Source organism: Esox lucius, chromosome 12, assembly GCF_011004845.1.
Source record: "Esox lucius isolate fEsoLuc1 chromosome 12, fEsoLuc1.pri, whole genome shotgun sequence".
NCBI lineage: Eukaryota > Metazoa > Chordata > Actinopteri > Esociformes > Esocidae > Esox > Esox lucius.
Genome location: NC_047580.1, coordinates 15,514,539 through 15,540,026, shown reverse-complemented (window position 1 = coordinate 15,540,026; position 25,488 = coordinate 15,514,539). Strand labels below are relative to the sequence as shown.

Below are 25,488 nucleotides of genomic sequence, written 5' to 3'. Positions count from 1 at the left end.
CACATTTGTAATCAGTAACGTACCTTTTTGATTACTCAGTAACATAATCCGATTACTTTTAGATTACTTGAATATTAAGAGGCATAGAAAACAAATAGGTATAGCCTATAACCAATTGAACACATTTTGCGGGATCAATCAAAATTAGAGTTTACATAGCTGGCCAAAAATGGAATTTGCATACACTTGCATACACTAAATCTGCAGTAGTCTGAGATTTTGCTCCACAACCACAAACGTTGTCAAAACTTTGCAAAAGCACCAGGCACGCGAATGCACGTTTGCAATCGTGAACACCCTCACACAAATACACTTTACCCGCGTGAACGTAACCTGTGATTATTAGGGCCACCAGCGATGGATTTTCAAAACACAAATGAAAGAAATAAACTGTGATTATGCACCTGCACTCTTATCTTAAAATCAAAACGGTCAGCAGCCAATGATAATCACAATTTTCTGAGATACAAAAGCAGGATCACATGGCCTACCTGTATGGACGGAGTTGAGGTGGCTGCGTCAAATGCAAATCATCATCCTTTGACAAAGTGCTCACCAACACATTTTCTCCTCAAATGTCGTGATAAATTCCTTATAATGTTTTATCTGGAAGGTAGCGACATGTTACAACTATCAAAAAAAGTTGCCTAATCTTCGAAACTCTTCCTGGCTGTGTTGTTCAGTGTGTTTGACGAATAGACCTTGAAACTTATATATAACACCAGGTAGGCATATCACCTATCATTGTTCTGATATTATCGTAGATACACTGTTTTTACCAATAAAACTAGCACTTCATCAGTCACTGTTCTGATTATGCGCAATTGTTATTTTGGTTCAAATAACGATGTTTTTAAAAGATAATATAAAAAAATCAAACATGCAACGTGTTATAATTATTTTGCGCAAATATTCTTTTTCAATTGAAGTAATCCAAAAGTAATCATATCTTTTTTCAAAAGTATCTGTAATCCGATTACAATATTTTAGTTGGTAACGTAACAGATTAGAGTTACTGTTTTTTTGTAATCCGTTACATGTAAATTATTACTTGTAATCCGTTAGTCCCCAAATCTGTGTGTGACCATGCCATAAACTTTGGCTCATTTTCCATGATTCTTTCAGTTTCAACTTCCTACACTTGATCCTTTTACCTTTCAAGGGTATCCCTTGTGCATACATCTAAATGGATTTAGAAATTACTGAAATATATTTAAAGATGGGACAATAAACACAATAATTCCTTCGAGTAGAAAACAAAGCCAAATAAAGCCAATAAAGCCTGGATATGCTATCTGTACAAACCTCATAATTTCTCTTAGTTTTCATGTGTTACTGATGCCTTTGATTCAAGCAGACCAAAGAAGGAAGCAGTGCTAGCACACTAGCAAACTGTCAGATGACCATCTGACACTTTTGGTCTGAGAAAGAACAGATGAGGGAGTGACTGAGCAATATGGCCAGGTCACCCCCAGAAACCACAGACACTTGTCATCCTCATTTCAGTCTGTTTCACGACATCAGGACTAGTACATCACGCCTGTTTAGAAAGGCAACCAGTTTAATAGTTCTCCATTATGGTACCCCATTGCATTGATGGTAAGGATACATACACTGCCTAGGGAGTCTTCACATTTTGCTGCAATAAAATTTGATCTAAAAGGGATTTCATTTTCTTTCATATGAATGCCACATTTTTAAAGGGAAAGAAAACATATTGATAATGTTTATTCCATGTCTACATTGTGATGTAACCAGAACTAATACTTGGTGGATGAGTTTTTGGCTTCCATTAAGGACATCAATAATTTTAAGTAAGACTAAACTCTTAATGCAAAATATACATAGTTTCAAACAAAATTACTTTGTTTGAGATTAATAATCTCAGTGAGTTTGGTTGGGAATCATTGATGGACAGCAACAATTATTAAATTTTATGGCAGTTAAATATGAACAGTGCAAGGGGAGGTTTAGTCTTTCACTAGCCACTGTACAGGCATCTCAGATTGACCTTTTAATTGTCAGCCCAGTCTTATATTCTTTCTGTGTGGAGAAATAATCCCCCTTTTAAATGTTTCCTGACCTAGGCCATAAAAACTAAAAACTTGTAAAGAATCTCTAAATTTAAATCAAATCTACACTGTGGAGTTACATATGCTTTTTGGTTTAGGTAATAAAATGATGAAATAATACATCCATCCTAATCAAATTTTTGATCACTAATTAATATGGTACGTTATATGGCTGTGGTGGGACTCTCGATTAACTTTTGTAAAGAATGTAGAACATCACCAATTAACTTTGAATACCTATGCTTTCTTTAGACAAGGAGAAACCCAGATACATCACACAGGTTATTCAAATTCTAAAATGCTTACCATTTTAGTAGTTGCCTTCTGACACTCACCCATTTTAAAGCATCGTGCATTGAATCAAAGGCCACAACAACTTAAATGGTCCCTCGATCCACCCTAACATCTCCCAAATAACTCAGTCACCCCAACCCATCGGTACCCTGCCCAGGTAACCACTGCCCACTGCACCACCTCACATGACACAGTAAGGCTCTCGGGGCAGATTAGGTTTAGTCCTACAGTAGGCTGGCAGGTGGGCCAGAAGCCCCTTCTTCAGGTCTTTGTTGAGGAAAAAGCAAACAATAGGGTTGACCCCTGCCTGGGCAAAACTCATCCACACTGTGGTGGAGAGGTACCGGTGTGGTATGGTGCAGGCCTTGACAAACACCCGCCAGTAGCACGCCACTATATAGGGCGACCACAGCACCAGGAACAAAAGGGTGATCACGTAGAACATCCTGCCCAGCTGTTTCTCTGCCTTGAACTCTTCCATACCCAGCAGGCGCCGGTTCTGGTTGTGCAAGTTCTGCCGGATGCCCAGCAGGGTGGGTGGCATGGGGCCACGGCCAAAGCCTGCAATCCAGTTTGCCGCCGCTTGGCCAGTGGCGCCGGGCCCATGGAAGGTCCAGTTTTGGCTTATGGCTGGCACCATCTGGACGGGCTTCATCTTGCGGTGCTTGTACTCGAAGAGCAGCAACTTCATGTAGACGACGTGCGTGGCCAGTATCAGCACAGCCAGCATCAGCATGAAGCCCAGCGTGTCGTTGGCCTTGAAGTAGCGGTGTTCGAAGATACACTGGTCCTCCTCGCGGATGAACTTGTAGGTGCCCACGTCAAAGACGGGCGGAAAAGCCATGGCCACCGACAGTGTCCACACCATGCACACCACCGCCACACATGTCCAGAAGGTCATGCGCTTGGAGTAGAAGCGGTGGTGGGCGATGGCCATGTAGCGCGTCACGCTAATGCAAAACAGCATAAAGGCGGCATGGAAGCAGAAGAGCACAGCCATGAAGGCCACCACTTTGCAGCTTAGCACACTGTAGGTCCAGGTGGAGCCGTTCTTGATGGACACCAGCACAAAGGGGAAGCAGACGGCGGAGCGGATGGTGTCAGCCAGGCACAGGTCCAGCAGGAAGTAGTATGGGGCCTTGTGCAGGGCCCGGTCCCGGAGGACCAGCAGTGACACAACCAGGTTGCCCACCAGGCTGATGCAGATAATCAACCCCAGCAGGACCAGTTTGATGTAAGTGGACACAGCCGACGACGGGCCCCCGACTGCCATCCCTCCGGTCGTGGCCACCACCGCTGCCAGGGGGCCGCCGAGCCCCTCGCTGCTCTCATTGCCATTGGCCATCCCTCCTGCTCCGGTGATCCGCCCTCTTTTCTCCTGAAATCCACTCCTCCCTCTCCTCCTCCTCCTCCTCCTCCTCCCCCTCCAGCTGCCCTTTCGTTCGTCCTCGTGGTTGCCTCTTAACTTGAGCTCACATGGAACGGGAGTGCTTCAGTCTGCATTGCCCCATTTTGCACTGAGCCCCTTGTTTCCTTGGTCCATCTACTTCTCACCGCTCAGGCTCCTGTTAACAGGGAGTGAGAATAGCAGGCATTAAAAATAATGCAGAGGAATCAGAGTCTGACATTAGCGGCAGGTAATACAGTAGAAGCTCTTCTCAGAGAATTTACTGTAAAAGGTTAAGTCATGGGAGTTGAGGCTTTTCTAATATTACAATACATTGTTTGTAAGATTCTACATTTGGAATCATCAGTTGTTTTCATCAGAAATTTTCAATTACCAGAAAAGGGTGGGTATGATATGCTATGATTACCTAATATTGCACTACATCAAAATGCAGTTAGGTAAGAGAATGAAATGTGACAACCAATCTTTTTGTAACTACCTGTAATTACAGATGTAGTGCATGGTAGTATAGTAAGACTGGTAATAGCAATGTTATCCTTTTTTAGATAGATATTTTAGATTTGCCGTCTTTATGTCTGAATTCAACCTATGTATGTTTATCCCAACCAAAAGTCATGTCTATACAACATAGCTACATTGTAATAAAGTCCCCATCTTGAAATGTTACACAAAGCCCATTGTACAATACAGATGTGGAATGACGTTCAACCCTGAAAACATTATCCTGTTTCACACCAATCATTGGTCCCATGGAATCAATCAATTGTTTCTCCAAGGGTGAAACAGTGCTCACATAGGCATCTGCTGTAGCATGCTGTGGAACATCTTCTCCTTCCCCCTCAGCACGAATCAGATCAGCTGTTTTCTCCACACGCTACATGGCATGCCAGCAACTAGTCTGTCACGGTAATTACCTCGCTTGTTGCTAGGCTACAGCACCTTACATCCTTTTTCTATTTGGGTGTGTGTGTGTGTGGGGGGGGTGTTCTCTGTGTATGGGGGGAGGGTGTGTGTGTGGTGTGTGTGTGTGTTGGGGGGGGGTCTCTGTGTATAAGGGGAGGGTGTGTATGAAGTAGATATGGTTGTGATAAGAAAAAACACCACTTGTGAGGTTGCAACAGCATTTGCTTGCTGAGGCCTCATTGGTGCAGTCACTTTGGGGACCACTGGATTGGGCATATGCAAAAGAGGTTGCATTGCACAGTGATATCTGAGATTCAGTCTGATGGCTAAGCGGTTTGTGCGTGTGTAGGTGGGTGTCCGAAAATACACCTAGTCTTCTATCTCTGTGTATGGGGGAAGTCAATCTGTATTGACCAGGCCACAGCCCTATTTTGTATAGATGAAAGCTTTGGAAGTGATCAGGGGAATGCACGTGTTCATTCTTTTTTGCAGTTTATGAGTCCAACAGAGTGGGTTCAGACCCATTGTTTCAGTGCAGGCATACTAATGTATTTCAGTCACAGTAATTACAGCAGCTTGTTGCTAAGCTACAGGACCACTCTGCCTTGTGCTATGCTGTGTGTGTGTGCGCGCGCGTGAGTGTCTGTGTGTAAGACTATGCACTATTGTGGGGAATGGGCACTAAAAGATTTTAGATATGATCTGCAACAAGAAAGACACCCTTTTACACAGTCCTCCCAGGATTGACATGCTGACACTAAGCTTAAAGGGACAGTTTTCTAGACACAGATATAGCCTAGACATGAACTCATTTGTATTTATTTAGGATCCCCACTAGCTGTTGCTCAGGGACCAACTATTTTTCCTGGGGTCCACATCAAACATCTGGCCGTATGGAAAGGCTATGGAGAAGATAACGCACCACTGATTATAGTACATTAAAAAAAAGATGCAGTCTGTCCCTTTTGCAAATAAATATTCTTTAAACACAGGATATGGTATGGCATTCCAAAATAGATTGATTGCCTTCCTCAAGATTCCTTTTCCCCTGTGCATATCTCCCACTTTACCACCACCAAAGCACACCCAGACCATCGCATTGCCTCCAACATGCTTGAAAGATGGAGTCAAGCACTCCTCTAGCATTTATCAATTGGTCCGACAAATGTTCTTCTTTGTGATCCCTTCTTTGTGAATACAAATCCAACTTAGATTTGTCTGTCCATAACACTTTTTTCCAATCTTCCTCTGTCCAGTGTCTTATTGGCCGGTCTGAGATATGGCTTTTTTATTGCAACTCTACCTAGTAGGCCGTCATTCTGGACTCACTGTTGACTTCGAGACTGGTGATTTGCGGGTACTATTTAATAAAGCTGCATGTTGAAGACCTGTGACCTGGCATCTGATTTGCAAAAGAGACATTCTTTCTCAGTTGTGTACCAGGGCCTCGCACTCCTCTTTCTTGTCTTTTCTATGATGGGAGTAGTACACAGCATTTTACAAGATCTTCCGTTTCTTGGCAATTTTTCACATGGAATAGCCTTAATTTCTTAGAATAAGAAAAAAGTTATTTGTTTCTGGCCATTTTAAGCCTGTAATTGAACCCACTATTGGTGATTGCTGATGCACCCACCATTGCACTATTGATGCTCCAGATACTGATGCTCCAGATACTGGAGTTTTAGAAGATGTTCCACAGTATCTGGAGTTTTATTGCTTCTTTAACACGTTTTCAGCTGTGCTAACATCATTACAAAAGGTTTTGTAATGATCAATTAGCCTTTTAAAATGATAAACTTGGATTAACCAACACAACGTGCCATTTGAACACAGGAGTGAGGGTTGCTGTTAATGGGCCTCTGTATGCCTATGTAGATATTGCTTTGAAAATCTGACATTTCAAATAACAACAGTCATTTACAACATTACCAATGTCTGCACTGTATCTATTTGATGTTATTTTAATGGATTTCTTTTTGTTGCTTTTCAGTAAAAAACAAAGACATTTCTAAGTGACTCCAAACTTTTGAACAGTAGTGTATCTGTTTTAAAACCTAAACCTCTTTCTACCTGAATGAGTACCCTCTTGGCAGGGCATTCCACAATCACATGGCTCATACCTGACCAATGAACTGGTTACAGTGAAGAAACCAATTGTGGTAAGTCTGGTGGGGTATGCAAAGATAACATATTAGTGGTTAGAAATTGTCAACAATGTTTCTCAGAAAGACTAGATGAGAAGTAGTTAATCTTATCTAAACCAGGAAACAATATCTTGCATGGTGTTCTGTGTGGGAAGTTGGCTGTGGGGACTTGGCATGCTTTCCTGTTTTGGGCCTGTAGCTGCTTTGCTCAGTTTTCCTTTACTGAACCATACTACTGGACATGGGAAAACATGGGACAATAACAGGGCCTGAGTAATTACTACAGTTCATTGTTTTTTTTCAATTTGCTCAATGGTCATACCTTTGGCCATTGAGCAAATTGACCATTAATTAGCTTTTATAAATTCCATTAAGCACCATTTTCAGAACAAGGCTTAATCTTTGTATTTGATCCCAAATCTTTTGGGGAATACATATGATCTTATTTTACTTGAATGAATCAAACAAAAATTAACGCACAATAAACACAAATGTTCCATTATTAATGCAGAATATGTAAGAATCATAGCAAAAACATACTATTAGCTAAACTTTGCTAATTTCTCATCACATACTAAGGAGGGTGGTTATGTATGGTGTATTAGCCTGTCTGTTATTATTATTATTATTTGTATATTTTATTGTGCCTTAGTCAAATGTTACCTGCCAAGTTAAAGTAATTCAGCAGTTATTTCCTGAAGTGTGTTTCCATCATAACAATTTTGCTAAAATCTGCAATGACTTTAACAATTAGTTGAGTATAACAATTAGTTGATTTTCAATTGGATATTTTGAGCTGTAATTTGGCAGTCATAGTGTAATCATGAAAGGTTTAAGTCATGGCTATGTGAATATACACCTCTCAATATTATTCAGATGATAAACTTCTGAAATATTTATTATTTCAGAAGTTGATCATTTATTAAAATAATTGCCACTTCACTGCTTTCTAAATAGAAACATACAGAATTAATATTATTACCTATGCAAATCACCTTTTGTACTAGACTTCACTATTAGTAGAAAGTGTGAGCTGATGTCTCAAAGGGAAAATATTGTTGCGAAAATGTTTTGACCATGTATTTATCTATGCTAATATATTGAATTAAACTTCATTTCTCAACACTGACAGAATGAAAGAGCTAATGTAAATGCTAATATGATTTGAAAATGATTTTTTCTTTTGTGATTTCATTTACCTACTGTGATACATTGTGTAAAAAATACATCTCAATGCTTTTTCATACTCTATGTGGTTTAAGACAAAGTCAAAACTTGAATGTAGTAACAATGTTTAATTTTGCTCTTGCCTTTCCTCATTACTCATAGCGACTGTGCAGCTCTGCATATCAATCAAATACAATGGGCGTGTTTCTGCAAGCAGGTCTCAAAGTAAGTACAGTGGCAAGTTGGCAACAACAGAGATTTACTGGAGAGGACCCTATAGCTCAGTGGATGGTATCGCGTTAAATGTTTGAGGGAATGCCAAGAGTGTGCAAAGCTGCCGTCAAGCAAAGTTGGCTACTTTGAATAATTAAAAATATAATTATATTTTGATTTAACACTTTTTCGGTTGCTACATTGTTCCATATGTGCTATTTCATCGTTTTGATGTCTTCGCCCTTATTCTAAAATGTGGAAAATAGTGAAAAATAAATCCTGTTGATGAGTAGTCAAACTTGTGACTGGTACTGTATGTAGTTGCAGGAGAGTAGAGGTGAACCATATTTGGGGGGCATATTCACCCAACAATAATGTACAAGATCCCATATTAGGTAAAACTACCTGGACTGGAAGGATGCAAAGGAAGATATGTTTACAGTGCAACACGTTGTGAGTGACACAGAGGGAATACACTATGTGATGCATCCTTTCTCTTGAACGGCAGTACTCAAACAAGTTTGGGTTCAGGTCTTGCTATCACATTGCTCAGTGTCCCTATTTAGCTTCCTTCTCCTGGTGCAACTGCATAAGAGAAATGTGGAGGAATGTGATGTAGCCCTCTTGCTCTCTCCACCACCTATACACTTATTGCTGATGCTGTGGGCTACGGCCAAATTACATTGAGGAGATTAGATTAAGCTTGCCGTTGTGGGTGGATATTGCACCGGGGGGGAAAGTTATTGCCTTCTTGTGGAACTGGGTTTCTGGGCATGATACAGGTGATCCTTTACAAAAGGATTAGTAGATTAGAATTCACTTTTGCCCGTTCCTATCAAAGCCAATAGCCAGGTGCTCACATGTCCAGCTAAATTCAACTCCCTCAACATATTTACATTTATATAAACATCTTTTGATGTTCACAAATTGTTTCTTTTTTGGCAGAAAACTAGACTGCCTTGTGTTTAATATTTTAGATAACATCAATCATGAACAATAATACTGCATGTCTTTGGAGAAAAAGCCATATTGAGTTATATTGAGTCTTCAATTTAGAACGGTACTTAGACAGAGATTGTTCATTCAATCAATACTATAAAAAAAAATGAAAGGGCCATATGTGGCAAAAAACATTTGCCTGTATCATTTAAAAAACATTGTATACTTCACATTTATTTATATTCCCACTAATTTTGAGTTCAGTGGCTGAACATTATTGTTTGAATACATGCTGAAGACTGTTTTACAATAATCAGGTATAAATAAAGTACAACAATTGATTAGGGTAACTGGGTATTTATAATGGGCTGCTAATTAAATGCATATCAGTAACTTTAAATACCTAGGAAATTGTCTACTTGATCAACACATAAAAAGACACCCCTGTCTTTAAGATGAGATTGTAGTAAAACTTTTTGGCATCATCTGCTGGATGACCTCTGTAATTACATTTCTGACAGTGTACAGACACGCTATGTATATGTAACACCAGGCGTTAGGTAATGCCAAGATAGATTTTACAAACAACATTCAGTGTGATTTTCTGGGGTGTGGAGAACCAATATCAGTTTTGCGAATATACATTTACAATTTTAATTAGAAAATAACAACAAATGGCCAAGGTTATTGGCAGAGCTAGCTAACTGCAGACAGAAGCATGTTGTAACCATCAAAGAGCTTCTACTGGTCATTTGGCTTGCTCTTCAAAAGCAAGCCGCTCTACCTCAGTGTTTGAGAGCCCTCCACCAACTGATTTGTTTTAAAGATCTTACCACAGGATTTAGATGATTCCGATTTTGGTCTCTTGGTTGGCCAGAACATTCCAACATTTTTGTTTTGACCATTCCTTTAATGGAGACATCTTTGAATACTGTGTTGAACATTGGACTACAAATTTTATGGTCCCATTAATATGTTTTAATATGACCCCAGTATAACAGGCATCAAAGCAATCCTAGAGGATTCAACTCCTTGTTATTTCTTTAAAAAGAATTGATAAGACATAAGGAATTATTTAGTGTACCAATATAGCTAGATAGCTAGCTACTATTAGTTACATACAGTATACTATCATCATATTGTTTAGCGAGTTTGCGGAAAGCACCATACAAGATGTCTCCCTATCGCTCATGCTTGTTTACCGCCCATTTTTGCCAGTTAGTTTGCATAGCAAATATTATTTACATACACTGAGGTATTACTGGAATTGTACAGCTTCACTATTTCATCTGAGCCATTAGGCTAAAAGAAGTAGGCCCAATCCTAAATGGACCCCATAGCCCTACAGCCTACAGCCCTACAGTCAATATGCCCACATTTTCTTGTTACGGACTTAATTTATCATCAGTTAAATAAATTATCATCAAAATAACATAGCAAAAACACGATTTTAGACCTTTTTCACAATTCATTGAAAAAAAAAATTTGAAATATCTCATGTACTTTAGTATTCAGACACTTTATTCAGCACATTGTTAAATCACTTTTAGAAGCGGCCACAACTTCAACTTCACAGCCTTCCTGGATAAGTCTCTATCAGCTATGCACATCTGGATTTGGGCAGTTTATCACATTCTTCTTTGCAGATACTCTCAAGCTCTGTCAGACTGGACGGGCAGCATTGTAGAACTGCAGTCTTCAGGTATCGCCATAGATGTTCAATAGGATTCCATTCCAGGGTTTTGCTGGGCCACTCAAGGACATTCACAAACGTGTCTTGAAGCCAATCCAGAATTGTCTTGGTTATGTAGATTGGATCATTATTATACTGACAGATTGATATTTGACCCAGTCTAAGGTCCTGTGTGCTCTGGATCACGGTTTTCTTCAAGACCCTCTGTATTTCAGTCCATTCATCCTTCCATCAACCCTAACCAGTTTCGTAGTCCCTGGAGTTGTGAAGCAACCCCATAACATGATGCTCCCACCACCATGTGTCACTGTAGGGATGGTTTAGCCAGGTGATGACCGGTACCTTGTTTATGCCAGACAAAGAGCTTGGCATTCAGACCTAATGGTATGAATGTTGTCTTTTCTTTCATTATGTTCTCAGAATCCTTCAGGCAACATTCCATACGTCATTTTCTCGAGAGGCATCCACCTACCATAAAGGCCTGATTGATAAAGTACGGCAGAGATAGTTCTCTCATCTCTGCAGAGAAACTCTGAAGATCTGTCAGAGTTACCCCTGGGTTCTTGATCATGCCCCTGAAAAAAGCCTTTCTTGCCCATATGCTTAGTTTGGTTATCGGCTTGGTTTTTGCTCTGACATAAACTGACTTTCTAAATTATTTCCAATCAGTTAGGATTTCAACCATGTTCTAGAAACATCTCAATGATGATGATAGAACACAGAATACATCTGATTTCAATTTGGAGTGTCATGGCAAAGGGGTCTGATTACTTACAGTGGATATAAAAAGTCTACACACCCCTGTTAAAATGCCAGGTTCTTGTGATGTAAAAGAATGAGACAAAGATAAATCATGTCCGAACTTTTTCCACCTTTAATGCGGAAAAACTGAAACTGAAATGGTGTTCTTTGGGTGATGTGCAGTGTTGTTTTTGCACCAAACATACCTTTTGGAATTCTGGCCAAAAAGTTCAATCTTGGACCAATCTGAATGATATCTTTCAACAATGAGATCCCTCTGATGCTTTGGAAGCTCTCTGCGGACCATGGTTTTGCTCTGAGATGCAACTAAGAAAATGTCAGGAAAGTCCTACTAGAACAGCTGAACTTTATTTGTGATTAATCAGAGTCCCTTTAAATGATGGCAGGTGTGTAATTCTATTTAACATGAGTTTGAATGTGATTGGTTCATTCTGAACACAGCCACATCCCCAGTAATAAGAGGGTGTGCACACTTATGCAACCTGGTTATTGTAAGGTTTCTATTTTTCATTTTTCCCCCTTGAAGATTTCAATTGGTTTTTCAATTGAATAGTTCATTATAGGTCATATTAAAAGTGGAAAAAGTTCTGACATGATTTATCTTTGTCTCATTCTTTTACATCACAAAAACCTGGCATTTTAACAGGGGTGTGTAGACATTTTATATATAAACTGTTTGTACATGAGTTGTTTCAGTTTTTTCTTTTTAACAAACTTGTACACATTTTTAAAAATGGGTTTTCGCTTTGTCATTATGGGAAATTGTATGTAAATTGATATCCAATGTAAAAAAAATATTCTATGTAAACATTAGCAAAAAAGGCTATTACAAAATGTTGTTATATTGGTTATGATCTTGAGCTATTTATTTGAGGTACAATTGTTATAATATATGTATTTACATTTTTTGGTCATGTTTATTCGAGTCAATTAAAAAACACTTAAGGGGTTATTCATAACTTCCTGTTTTAATGGGGTTTGAACATGAGGTGCCACACATGACTTATTCCCCTCTTAATCTATCAACACTGAGAACACAAAAATGTAATTGATCAAAAGGTTGTTGATCTTCTTAAATTAGACAATGACTGTAAAAATATATATCTACATGCCTGACAATACCCATCTCCACTACTAGCAATAATTAAGAAGTATAAATCAACTGGAACAAACCACAGAATTCAGCTTTCACATTGGCCATTTCAGTCCACTGACCTATACCCCACTGAAAACCTATGGGGGAGCTAAAGAAGAGAGTTCATAAATGAGGACCAAGGACTCTTAGGATCTGGAGATTCTGCAAAAAGAAATGGTCACTGATGCCTTCCTAAGTGTTTTTCTACCACATCGAACAATATAGTAAAAGACTCTGCTGTCATCTTGGCAACAGGGAAGTGCACAAATACAGGGGGGTCTATAAACGTTGCACATGTTTTACTTTCTTTTTACAAAATATATATTTAAAAATATGATATTTTGTTGAACAATTTTACTTAAATGCAAGATAAGATTTCTTATAGTTTGAGTGCTAAATTAAGCTGAGAAAACCCAATGACATTTTGTCAAGGAGGACTCCCATTGTGTTGAGCACTGTATTAGACCACAACTGTATTACGTAATAGGAACTAAAATACATAAATGTACCTTTAAAACTACATTCTTATTTATCATTAACATCATTATCATTAGATCCGAATGGGATCGGTACGGTTCATGTTTTCTGTGTAATCTGGGTTTGTCATGTCTTTGTTTGGTCTTTCCTATTCCCGTTTCAGTTATTCAGTTCATTCTGTTCACCTGTGTTGAGCCCTCACCTGTTTCTGTTCTCCTCTTTAGTCTGTGTATTTAGTTCAGTTCATTTCTCCTAGTCCTTGTTGATCATTGTAATATCATTGTTAACTTTCCTGTATGTCTTGTATTGGCTATTGCGCATCAATATATCAGTATATTTGTATTTCCAGTGCACAGAGTTCGGTTTTGTTTAGAGTGGAATAAAAAACTCCTTATTTGATCCTGCGTTTGCTTCTGCCTCCATCCGGTGAACGTTACAAACCAATTCTTTTAAGAAGGCTTTACCAAATTAGCAATGACAATTACACTCCACATATTTTTTTCGGAAACAAAACAATGCCACAGGCATTTATGTTGATTGTTAAAGACAGGATTGTGATATCATTTGACATTATTCACATGATTAAGTAGTGCAGTACTGGAAATTGATGCAACAGAACCATATACAGACAAGCTTACTTGAAAGTTGGGTTCAATTTGTGTTGTATAACCTCCTAGCTTACATAGAGACAAAATCAGTGGAGGACAGGTAAAGTACATTAAAATGATCACAAATTCTGACTTGGGGTTAGACTTTTCATGAAAAGTGACAAGATTGTATGTCTCACAGATTCTGAAAGGGCTTTCATTTTGATCTATATAGTCTAATCACAGATCAGATACAATTGATGTGAACTGTAAAAGAACTCTTGATGTCACTAAATAGCTACCATTATATGTTTGCTAAAAGATCCTTTGACACCACAGTATCTGCTCTCTGATAGTCAGGGCACAGTGACACCGCTTTAGGCATTACCTGAACTGGCAGTCCCTGTTGAAACCGGATACAGTTTAATTGCCATCTTCAAGGGGCACTGTATTGAATCCTGCCCCTAAAAAATAACATGATTTGTCTCTATCTCGTCTTCCCTTACAGAACAAGACTGGTATAGTACTAACTAGTCCAGGGTGGTTTAGGTTTCGAAGGATAGTACTGCGAATGTCTTAAGTGAGTATAAGAAGATTACAAGTCAATGCAAACTGATCAGACAGACCAGCGAGAAAGTTTAATTGGGGAATATGACAGTTACTGTGATTCATTTTGAAGATAAAGATGATTCAAAACATTAACTTTAAACATTAAGTGAAGATGTCTACTGGTCATTTGTACTTGTTTTTATGCTAGTGGTCGTATATTGTATATATATACGACCACTAGCATATATACAGTGGGGAGAACAAGTATTTGATACACTGCCGATATTGCAGGTTATCCCACTTACAAAGCATGTAGAAGTCTGTAATTTTTATCATAGGTACACTTGAACTGTGAGTGATGGAATCTAAAACAAAAATACAGAAAATTGTATGATTTTTAAGTAATTACTTTGCATTTTATTGCATGACATGTATTTGATACATCAGAAAAGCAGAACTTACTATTTGGTACAGAACCCTTTGTTTGGAGTGGGATTTTGGCCCACTCCTCCATACAGACCTTCTCCAGATCCTTCAGGTTTCGGGGCTGTCGCTGGGCAATACGGACTTTCAGCTCCCTCCAAAGATTTTCTATTGGGTTCAGGTCTGGAGACTGGCTAGGCCACTCCAGGACCTTGAGATGCTTCTTAAGGAGCCACTCCTTAGTTGCCCTGGCTGTGTGTTTCGGGTCGTTGTCATGATGGAAGACCCAGCCACGACCCATCTTCAATGCTCTTACTGAGGGATGTTGGCCAAGATCTCGCAATACATGGCCCCATCCATCCTCCCCTCAATACAGTGCAGTCGTCCTGTCCCCTTTGCAGAAAAGCATCCCCAAAGAATTATGTTTCCACATCCATGCTTCACGGTTGGGATGGTGTTCTTGGGGTTGTACTCATCCTTCTTCTTCCTCCAAACACGGCGAGTGGAGTTTAGATCAAAAAGCTCTATTTTTGTCTCATCAGACCACATGACCTTCTCCCATTCCTCCTATGGATCATCCAGATGGTCATTGGCAAACTGCAGACGGGCCTGGACATGCGCTGACTTGAGCAGGGGGACCTTGCGTGCGCTGCAGGATTTTAATCCATGATGGCATAGTGTGTTACTAATGGTTTTCTTTGAGACTGTGGTCCCAGCTCTCTTCAGGTCATTGACCAGGTCCTGCCGTGTAGTTCTGGGCTGATCCCTCACCTTCCTCATGATCATTGATGCCCCACGAGGTGAGATCTTGCATGGAGCCCCAGACCGAGGGAGACTGACCATCATCTTGAACTTCTTCCATTTTCTAATAACTGCGCCCAAATTAAAAAGGTTGTTGCCTTCTCACCAAGCTGCTTTCCTATTTTCCTGTAGCTCATCCCAGCCTTGTGCAGGTCTACAATTTTATCCCTGATGTCCTTACACAGCTCTCTGGTCTTGGCCATTGTGGAGAGGTTGGAGTCTGTTTGATTGAGTGTGTGGACAGGTAACGAGTTCAAACAGGTGTAGTTAATACAGGTAATGAGTGGAGAACAGGAGGGCTTCCTAAAGAAAAACTAACAGGTCTGTGAGAGCCGGAATTCTTATACAAATACTTATGTCATGCAATAAAATGCAAATTAATTACTTAAAAATCATACAATGTGATTTTCTGGATTTTTGTTTTAGATTCCCTCTCTCACAGTTGAAGTGTACCTATGATAAAATTACAGACCTCTACATGCCTTGTAAGTAGGAAAACCTGCAAAATCGGCAGTGTATCAAATACTTGTTCTCCCCACTGTATATCCACATATATGCTACTGGTCGATTATATATATAATCGACCAGTAGCATATATATATATATATATATATATATATATATATATATAATCGTGTATATTGCCCTTTTAACAATTGCACTGTAAATATTTTGTATAATTTCAGCCAGTAGTGAGCCAAACAGATCCTCTTAGATGTCTCTTACTGTGCTGTTTATTAAATATAAGTAGCTAGCTCGCTAACTCGCTATAAATATACTTTTATAATTTTAAAATGTTTTGGAATAAATTGTCAAACTACAAGCTAGCTAACTAGTTTTGGGAATAAATATATAGCCAAGCAGCTAACTAACAAAGTGCTATGTCAGGTTGCTAGGTACAACAATTGGTCTAGCTTGGTCGTTTTGAGGCACAACTTCCAAGATTTCCCCTAAAAATGTTGTCTCTCCAATCCTTAATCTCCTTTGCAGAGTCAAGGGACATTTAAAATACACTTGGATGTTATGATGAAAATTTAATTTGAGGGATGCCTACCATGTGGACGTTAGTGTCAGTTTTGTTGCTCTTTGAAACCACTATAAGGGTAAAAACACTATTTCTCAACACAAAGGATGAAAAATGTATAATTGATGGCTCTACATAAACATACACATTATTTAGCTGTTTGGGGTGAAATGGAATGTATACACTGCAGTGATAACGCTATACCTTATACTTAACACCAGGGGTTATGATCATTGACAATCCTCTTCCAGACACCTATGTTTGAACCCTATTACATGTGACAATAATATAACACTTGGTGGCTAGAACAGGCTGTAAGAAGGCTTAGAGGTGTAAGACACAACAGAGCTTGGTGACACCATTTTAGAGTACTATATTAAATACAAATATGTATATGAAGAATAGGTTATCAGGTAGGCCTAGGCTACATGCACAAAATATGTTGGTTGATTTGAGGCGAATGGAAAAAAAATCCATTCCAAAGATGGAAATTGGGCCTACAGTAAAACAAAGAGATTGTCAAGGTATGATTACTTAACCAAAATACAATTTTGATTGCAAAACGAATACAGGTCTAATAGGTTTATCCTCGGAACTTCACGGGAATGCCGAAAAGCTATGGATCATGGGAGGGGCCTGGAGAAATGGGAGTTGGTTGGTGGTAGAGGGCTGAACCATTGTCAAGAACTGGATAGCAACAGCAATCGAGTACCGCTGCCGTGGTCCTGGTGGGAGGAGGCGACGCGGAATTCACCAACCAAAGGAGCCAGAAACACTCTTGACACTGTTCAACACCTACCCAGTACAATTATAAAAAACGATATATTATGAATAAATGCATTCGGCGCTCAGGAATATAATGTTTAATTCAAATGTTGTTTAGTTATAGGCTTGCACGAGAAATATCTGTAAGCAAATAAATACATGAATTGCGTGTTAGGCCTATTGGGCATATTGTGTAATTTTAAAGCATTCAACCTGCTCCGATCTTGTTAGGATTCAAGAATGGATTTTTCGAAAATAATTTAATATCGAGGGCTAATGATGAGATCCCATCACCTCAGTTGCATCGCAGTTTTAAATTGATAGATGACATGTATAGTTGCTGTCATACTCGCCCGTCATAATAGCCACCGATTTGTATAGCCTCATCTACCTCGCAGCCGGTGTCCATAATGCGGTTCCCTGTTGTAATTTACCATAGCTCCTAGAACACATAAAGGCCACTCAAATCTGCAGTAGCGTGTGTGTGTGTGTGTGTGTGTGTGTGTGAGAGAGAGTGTGTGTCTGTCTGTCTGTCTGTCTGTGTGTGTGTGTGTGTCTACAAGAATATTATAAGGGCCTACGTGTACAGTTGGTCTATGAAATGCGTCTGCCTGAAACGTAATAGTAGTTTTGTTGCCACCAAAATGGGTTTTAAATGCGCGTCAAGGATTTAGGTAGCTTACCTGAGTAAAAACATTGAGGCCAATGTAGCCTAGCCTAATTACAAAAACAGAGAAACTAGCAAAGACGTATAGGAAGGCAGGAAGGGGAAAGGAAATCTTACCTGATTTCTGATGTTTGTCGTCGAGACAAAGGCTTACCACTTAATTCTAGGCCGTTTGGGGATCTTGTTGCAATCCACATTGAATAGGCCTATATAAGGATTCAAAGATCATGGTGAAGCAACAGTAAATGGCACAGAGGGGTCAGCAAAAAAGAGTAAATTCCAAATATAGGCCTATATAATCCACAATGAACGTGGACATACTTTACAATTAGGCTAAATTACGGAAAAAATTAAGAACGAATGAGTACAGGTTATTGTCACCTTCATAGAATCACGTAGATCTTAATGCACAAATAATGTTGCTTTAGTAAGGCGCTCCCCGTCAATTAAGCCTGTTGCAGACTTCTTAAATAAACACACGTTTTAAAGAACAAAAAGGATCGTTTCCTCTTTTTTCGTGTGCATGTCATGTCTTCGGGTTTTCCATAAAGCTCCCCCAATGTTCAGCAATACATTTCCATCACACAGAAAGAAAAGAACAAATTAGTAATTCCAATCGTACAATATTTGCTGTTTCCAAATACTTGTTTCTTTAAACTAAATCCCATCACTGGTAAGCTTTGCAAATAAGGGTGGTCATATTACACAAGACGCTTTGGGTCTACGAATCTTGCCTCGCTTGTTGGATTCTCCATCAATAACCGGGATGTCTTTTTTCCACCATTCTCCAAACGCAATGAGCAGTCTTTATCCTTTCAGTGATAACACATCCTCTTGCATATGGAACTGTAGCCATATGCGGACTCTCCGTCCACAGTGTAGCATACAGTCACCCTATGTGAAAATATGTATACAGTGCCGGTAGGCGCTATACATAAAAAAAAAAATCCACCCGCCTGGTTTGGTCTTTGAAGATATCGAAGAAAGAATATCCTTGATTGCGGCGATAACCATCACTCCAAATATTTCACGAACATATCACGTCAATCGGAATATAGCCTCGGTCATTCTACAACTAATTAAAACCAGAAATTACCAAAATGAAATGCCTGTTAGTGAAGGTGAATTGGAAACAGTGGCTGTCGTTTATGCACCGAGCATAGGCTCTCCCTCGGCTCCATTCGGAATCGGCGAAGCTAGAATCGGGATATGATGTTCTGGAGAAAATAAAAGGAACGAATACGTGAAGAATACTCATCCATTTCACATACAATTAGGTCTTAAAATAAAGTGGGGAGAACAAGTATTCGAAACACTGACGATTTTGCAGGTTTTCCCACTTACAAAGCATGTAGAAGTCTGTAATTTTTCAACTGTAAGTGACGGAATCTAAAAACAAAATCCAGAAAATCACATTGTATGATTTTTAAGTCATTGATTTGCATTTTATTGCATGACATAAGTATTTGATACATCAGAAAAGAAAAACGTTATATTTGGTACAGAACCCTTTGTTTGCAATTACAGAGATCATACGTTTCCTGTAGTTCTTGACCAGGTTTGCACACACTGCAGCAGGGATTTTGGCCCACTCCTCAATACAGACCTTCTCCAGATACTTCAGATTTCGGTCCTCGCTGGGCAATACAGACTTTCAACTCCCTTCAAAGATTTTCTATTGGGTTCAGGTCTGGAGACTGGCTAGGCCACTCCAGGACCTTGAGATGCTTCTTATGGCGCCACTCCTTAGTTGCCCTGGCTGTGTGTTTTGGGTCGTTGTCATGCTGGAAGACCCAGCCACGACCCATCTTCAATGCTCTTCCTGAGGGAAGGAGGTTGTTGGCCAAGATCTTGCGATACATGGCCCCATCCATCCTCCCCTCAATACGGTGCAGTCGTCCTGTCCCCTTTGCAGAAAAGCAACCCCAAAGAATTATGTTTCCACATCCATGCTTCACGGTTGGGATGGTGTTCTTGGGGTTGTACTCATCCTTCTTCTTCCTCCAAACACGGTGAGTGGAGTTTAGACCAAAAAGCTCTATTTTTGTCTCATCAGACCACATGACCTTCTCCCATTCCTCCTCTGGATCATCCAGATGGTCATTGGCAAACTTCAGATGGGCCTGGACATGCACTGGCTTTTGTCTCTCACAGTTAAAGTGTACCTATGATAAAAATTACAGACCTCTGCATGCTTTGTAAATAGGAAAAACTGCTAAATCGGCAGTGTATCAAATACTTGTTATCCCCACTGTAGCTACCAATGGAAGTAACTCACTTGACTCCTTTAAAGAAACTGTAAGAATTAATTCAGAAATACAGAAATGTCCCTTCTACCTAAGTGTCTCCTATTAAATTGGGTGGTGCTTCATTATACAGCAAGAAAAAGATCCTAAACTTACTTCAAAAGAAATAAGTGAGTTTTTCAGTGGGAAGTTCTTGATTAAGCCAATCTCCAAAGATAAGTCCAATTGAACACTACTTCAATTTGGTGAAGAAGAGAATTTAGGCAAAACACCTCAACATTTGCAAAATTAAAGATGTAGTACAGGTCTGGCACAGAATTGCCTGTAAAGATATCCATTGATATATAACTAATGGGTTTAATGGGTCACAGACTTCAGTCAGTTATTGTACTGATATTATATTAATCCACCATAATACTACAAACACCCTCAAATCACAGGTGAGCATCTATACTTCAACGTCATTGTCATCAATGTTTGATTTCAAATGCAGAACCAAAAAGAAAAAATAGGCCCTTTGTAAGAAGATGCCATCTGCTCCTCTGGCTTCCAGCGGTTTGGACAGCTGTTAAGGCAGGCATGAGGGCACTTGGCACAGTCGTGTGCCATGCTGAGACAAAACGCCTTTTTACCAGGGATTTAGAGCAGGATTAAATGATTGGGCACAAACAGCCATACAAGGGATGTGATATACAACTGTGCTTTTTTCAGTAAGGCATATAGACTGGTGAAGCCATGTGCCCTGATACATCCACAGTGCTCAGTTTGACTTTCACTACTACTTTGGGGCAATTAGTAGAGAGGATGATGGTGATGATGATAATTATAATAAGAATTAGGCGGAGGATAATAGTAGACATGATGCTGAGGATGATGAAGACGAGGTAAAGATGATCATGGAGTGATGATGATTCATTAAGTAAAAAACAACACCTGAAAACAGTAATGTTAACGCACTGGACAGCCGATATACAGTACTGTCATCATGATGCAGACTTCAGTCTTTACATTTTAAAACCAACACATCTGTTCTTTTGTGTCAGTTCTGCAGCACCTTGGGTTTGAATTTGTACAATGGGCAATAACTTTTTTTCAAGGTATTTTGAACCGTTTAGGTGGAATGTAGGTGTATATTCATAGGGTTTGAGCATAGTCTGCAGTTAGCGAACGGTTGCTCCCCTTTTTACAACATAGGCAAGTGCAATGGTCTTGTAGTGGATGCAAGCTTCCACTTGAAGCCTGTGGAGTGTGCTGAGTAGCGGGGTGAGATAGGAGAACTTGACATGGTTGAAAACCAGGCAAACTGTGGCATTCTGGATAAGTTGCCCAGGTTTGATGGCACAAGCAGGGAGCTCACCCAACAGAGAGCTACAGTAATTCAAACATGGGGTAAAAAGTGTCTAAATTATTACTTGGGCCACTTTCTATATGAATGTTGGAGAGAATCAACATGCAGGAGCGAGTTACTGCTTTAATCTTGCAGCGAATTACAGTGTTGTCCAAAGTCACATTCTGGGAGGGGGACATTGTGGATAGGTCTTGGATCAGATAGGCCTTCCCACGGAGGAAGAGCATCTCCATCTTGTCAAGGCTGAGCTTGAGGTGGTGGGCCAACCTCCATGCCAAGAAGTATGCATGCATGCAGAAAAGTAGAGGACTGACATCCACATAACAATTATTGAAAGACCATGTGAGAATATGACTAATCTAAGAGACTTTGAGCACAGTATATTTTAAAGGCTATATTTTTACCAAACGTTTTGTACTTGGTCAAACTCCTAGCATTCAGTGATTACATCACATTTGACTCTGTATAAACCCACTGAATGCATTTGTATTTAGCATTGTTTTTTAGATATTTTGAGATTTGCTTCTATAACTTTCCTTATGATCAATATTCACAATTAGTTTAGGGTTATCCGTAATCACAGAAGCATCCTCATTAATGTAGAACTGTTCAGATGTTCTGAATTACTATTTACAATAGCATAATATAGATTCCAAAATCAAGAAATACATAAATACATATTTCTGTTGGAAACAAAATATACTGTCAAAAAAGTTTGTATGTAGTCATGACTGATGTCATAGAATATATGGCCAATTACTAAACGTTTTATTATTTTAATTAAGTAATTTGTTCATACATTTTGGTTCCCTAAAACACGGAAGAAAAGTCCTTTAATTTTTAAATGGTATTGATGAAAATACTCTAAAGGTGGCAGTCTGCAGTTTAGATAAATAATATCCAAATACAGTGGGGAGAACAAGTATTTAATACACTGACGATTTAGCAGGTTTTCCTATTTACAAAGCATGTAGAGGTCCGTAATTTCTATCATAGGTACACTTCAACTGTGAGAGACGGAATAAAAAAAAAATCTAGAAAATCACATTGCATGATTTTTAAATAATTAATTTGCATTTTACATAAGTATTTGATCACCTACCAACCAGTAAGAATTCCGTCTCTCACAAACCTGTTAGTTTTTCTTTAAAAAGCCCTCCTGTTCTCCACTCATTACCTGTATTAACTGCACCTGTTTGAACTTGTTACCTGTATAAAAGACACCTGTTCACACACTCAATCAAACAGTCTCCAACCTCTCCACAATGGCCAAGACCAGAGAGCTGTGTAAGGACATCAGGGACAAAATTGTAGACCTGCACAAGGCTGGGATGGGCTACAGGACAATAGGCAAGCAGCTTGGTGAGAAGGCAACAACTGTTGGCGCAATTATTAGAAAATGGAAGAAGTTCAAGATGACGGTCAATCTTCCTCGGTCTGGGGCTCCATGCAAGATCTCACCTCGTGGGGCATCAATGATCATGAGGAAGGTGAGGGATCAGCCCAGAACCACACGACAGGACCTGGTCAATGACCAAAAGAGAGCTGGGACCACAGTCTCAAAGAAAACCATTAGTGACACACTACGCCATCATGGATTAAAATCCTGCAGCGCACGCAAGTTCCCCCTGCTCAAGCCAGCGCATGTCCAGGCCCATCTGAAGTTTTCCAATGACCATCTGGATGATCCAGAGGAGGAATGGGAGAAGGTCATGTGGTCTGATGAGACAAAAATAGAGCTTTTTGGTCTAAACTCCACTCGCCGTGTTTGGAGGAAGAAGAAGGATGAGTACAACCCCAAGAACACCATCCCAACCATGAAGCATGGATGTGGAAACATAATTCTTTGGGGATGCTTTTCTGCAAAGGGGACAGGATGACTGCACTGTATTGAGGGGAGGATGGATGGGGCCATGTATCACAAGATCTTGGCCAACAACCTCCTTCCCTCAGTAAGAGCATTGAAGATGGGTCGTGGCTGGGTCTTCCAGCATGACAACGACCCGAAACACACAGCCAGGGCAACTAAGGAGTGGCTCCGTAAGAAGCATCTCAAGGTCCTGGAGTGGCCTTGCAAGTCTCCAGACCTGAACCTAATAGAAAATCTTTGGAGGGCGCTGAAAGTCTGTATTGCCCAGTGACAGCCCCGAAACGTGAAGGATCTGGAGAAGGTCAGTATGGAAGAGTGGGCCAAAATCCCTGCTGCAGTGTGTGCAAACCTGGTCAAGAACTACAGGAAACGTATGATCTCTGTAATTGCAAACAAAGGTTTCTGTACCAAATATTAAGTTCTGCTTTTCTGATGTATCAAATACTTATGTCATGCATCATCATCATCATCATCATCTTCATCCGCTTATCCGGTATCGGGTTGCGGGGGCAGCAGCTCCAGCAGGGGACCCCAAACTTCCCTTTCACGAGTCACATTTGCCAGCTCTGACTGGGGGATCCCGAGGCGTTCCCAGGCCAGTGTCGAAATATAATCTCTTCACCTAGTCCTGGGACTACCCCGAGGTCTCCTCCCAGCTGGACGTGCCTGGAACACCTCCCTAGGGAGATGTCCTAGGGGCATCCTTACCAGATGCCCGTACCACCTCAGCTGGTTCCTTTCGATGCAAAGGAGCAGCGGCTCTACTCCGAGTTCCTCACGGATGGCTGAGCTTCTCACCCTATCCCTAAGGGAGAAGCCAGCCACCCTTCTGAGAAAACCCATTTCAGCCGCTTGTACTCGCGATCTTGTTCTTTCGGTCATGACCCAGCCTTCATGGCAACTCTCTTATGCTTACACAAACAATTTAAACTTTTTAATTATTGCTCTAGTGGAGGCAATGCGTAATGTCAGGTGTGCAGATATAAGTGTTTTGGAGTAGATCTCCACTTGCAATGCAGCTTTTGGGACTCAGGATGCACCGTTTCAATTCAGGAATTTTGACGATGCTAATAATGCTAATTCCAAGCCGGGACACAGGTGAAAAATGGCTTGTTGTGAAAAATGACTTCAGGGGCCTTCAAGAACAACTCGGAGTAAGTGGAATTTCACCCAAATTTGAATCAGAATTTCACCCAAATATGAGCCAATCAGTTGTGTTGTGACAAAGTAGTTGATATTCAGGGGGATCTCAGGAGACATCAGGAAGGGGGTAGAAGGCTGAAGAAGGCTATACAAGCATCTCAAAAGATTTGAGCTCCATCAGTCCACTGTGAGGCAAATAATTGACAAATTTAGAGCATTTAACAAGACAACAAGAAGTGGACTAAGAAGTGGACACCCTTCCAAAATATCCCCAAGAATCACAAGAAAAATTGTAAATCAGGCATATAACAACCCAAAAATAAAATCTGGAGACCTCCCATGTTGCATCTCAGGTTACTGTGCATGTTTCAACAATAAGAACACAAAATCGAAATGGCATTCATAGGAGGGTTTTTTAGTACTTTTCACCCATAATGAATATCATATCCATTAAATTAACCATGAGATGATATCCAGATTTATTAGAAAGCTTGGTAATGTGTTTTCGAATAGTTTACTAGTTCTGGGCTTAGTCCAACGGTACAGCAAAGCTGTAATTATTCCCAACAGTATAAATAGCTATAATTATTCATTTTAGAAATGTTTCACTGCACATCTTTTATTATATGGGCATTGTGGTCAAACTAGGTTGTTAGGTTAACTGTGGCTAGTATTGATATTATACTGAATCAAGATACATAGCCAGGTTAGCTACTAAGCCTCATTTACAGGGGGAGAACAAGTATTTGATTTTGCAGGTTTTCCCACTTACAAAGCATGTAGAAGTCTGTAATTTCTGCTGCAGTGTGTGCAAACCTGGTGAAGAACTACTAGAAACATATGATCTCCATCACAAGA

General features: G+C 39.9%; 1 protein-coding gene across 2 annotated transcripts; it reads right to left on the bottom strand.

Annotated features, from left to right (window-relative positions):
• Positions 1 to 991: 991 nt before the first annotated feature.
• Positions 992 to 19,385, bottom strand: gpr173 (G protein-coupled receptor 173). Of its 2 annotated transcripts, none has more exons than XM_010875637.4 (4): positions 19,368 to 19,385; positions 18,405 to 19,240; positions 18,141 to 18,229; positions 992 to 3,931 (listed from the first exon to the last, which is right to left on the bottom strand). In XM_010875637.4, exon 4 carries the CDS (start codon positions 3,709 to 3,711, stop codon positions 2,548 to 2,550), a length of 1,164 nt encoding a protein of 387 aa, XP_010873939.1. In that variant the 5' UTR covers positions 3,712 to 3,931; positions 18,141 to 18,229; positions 18,405 to 19,240; positions 19,368 to 19,385; the 3' UTR covers positions 992 to 2,547. The 2 variants fall into 2 exon arrangements, with proteins under 2 accessions (XP_010873939.1, XP_019907027.1); XM_020051468.3 differs by having other exon boundaries at positions 18,504 to 19,240.
• Between the last annotated feature and the right edge of the window lie 6,103 nt (positions 19,386 to 25,488).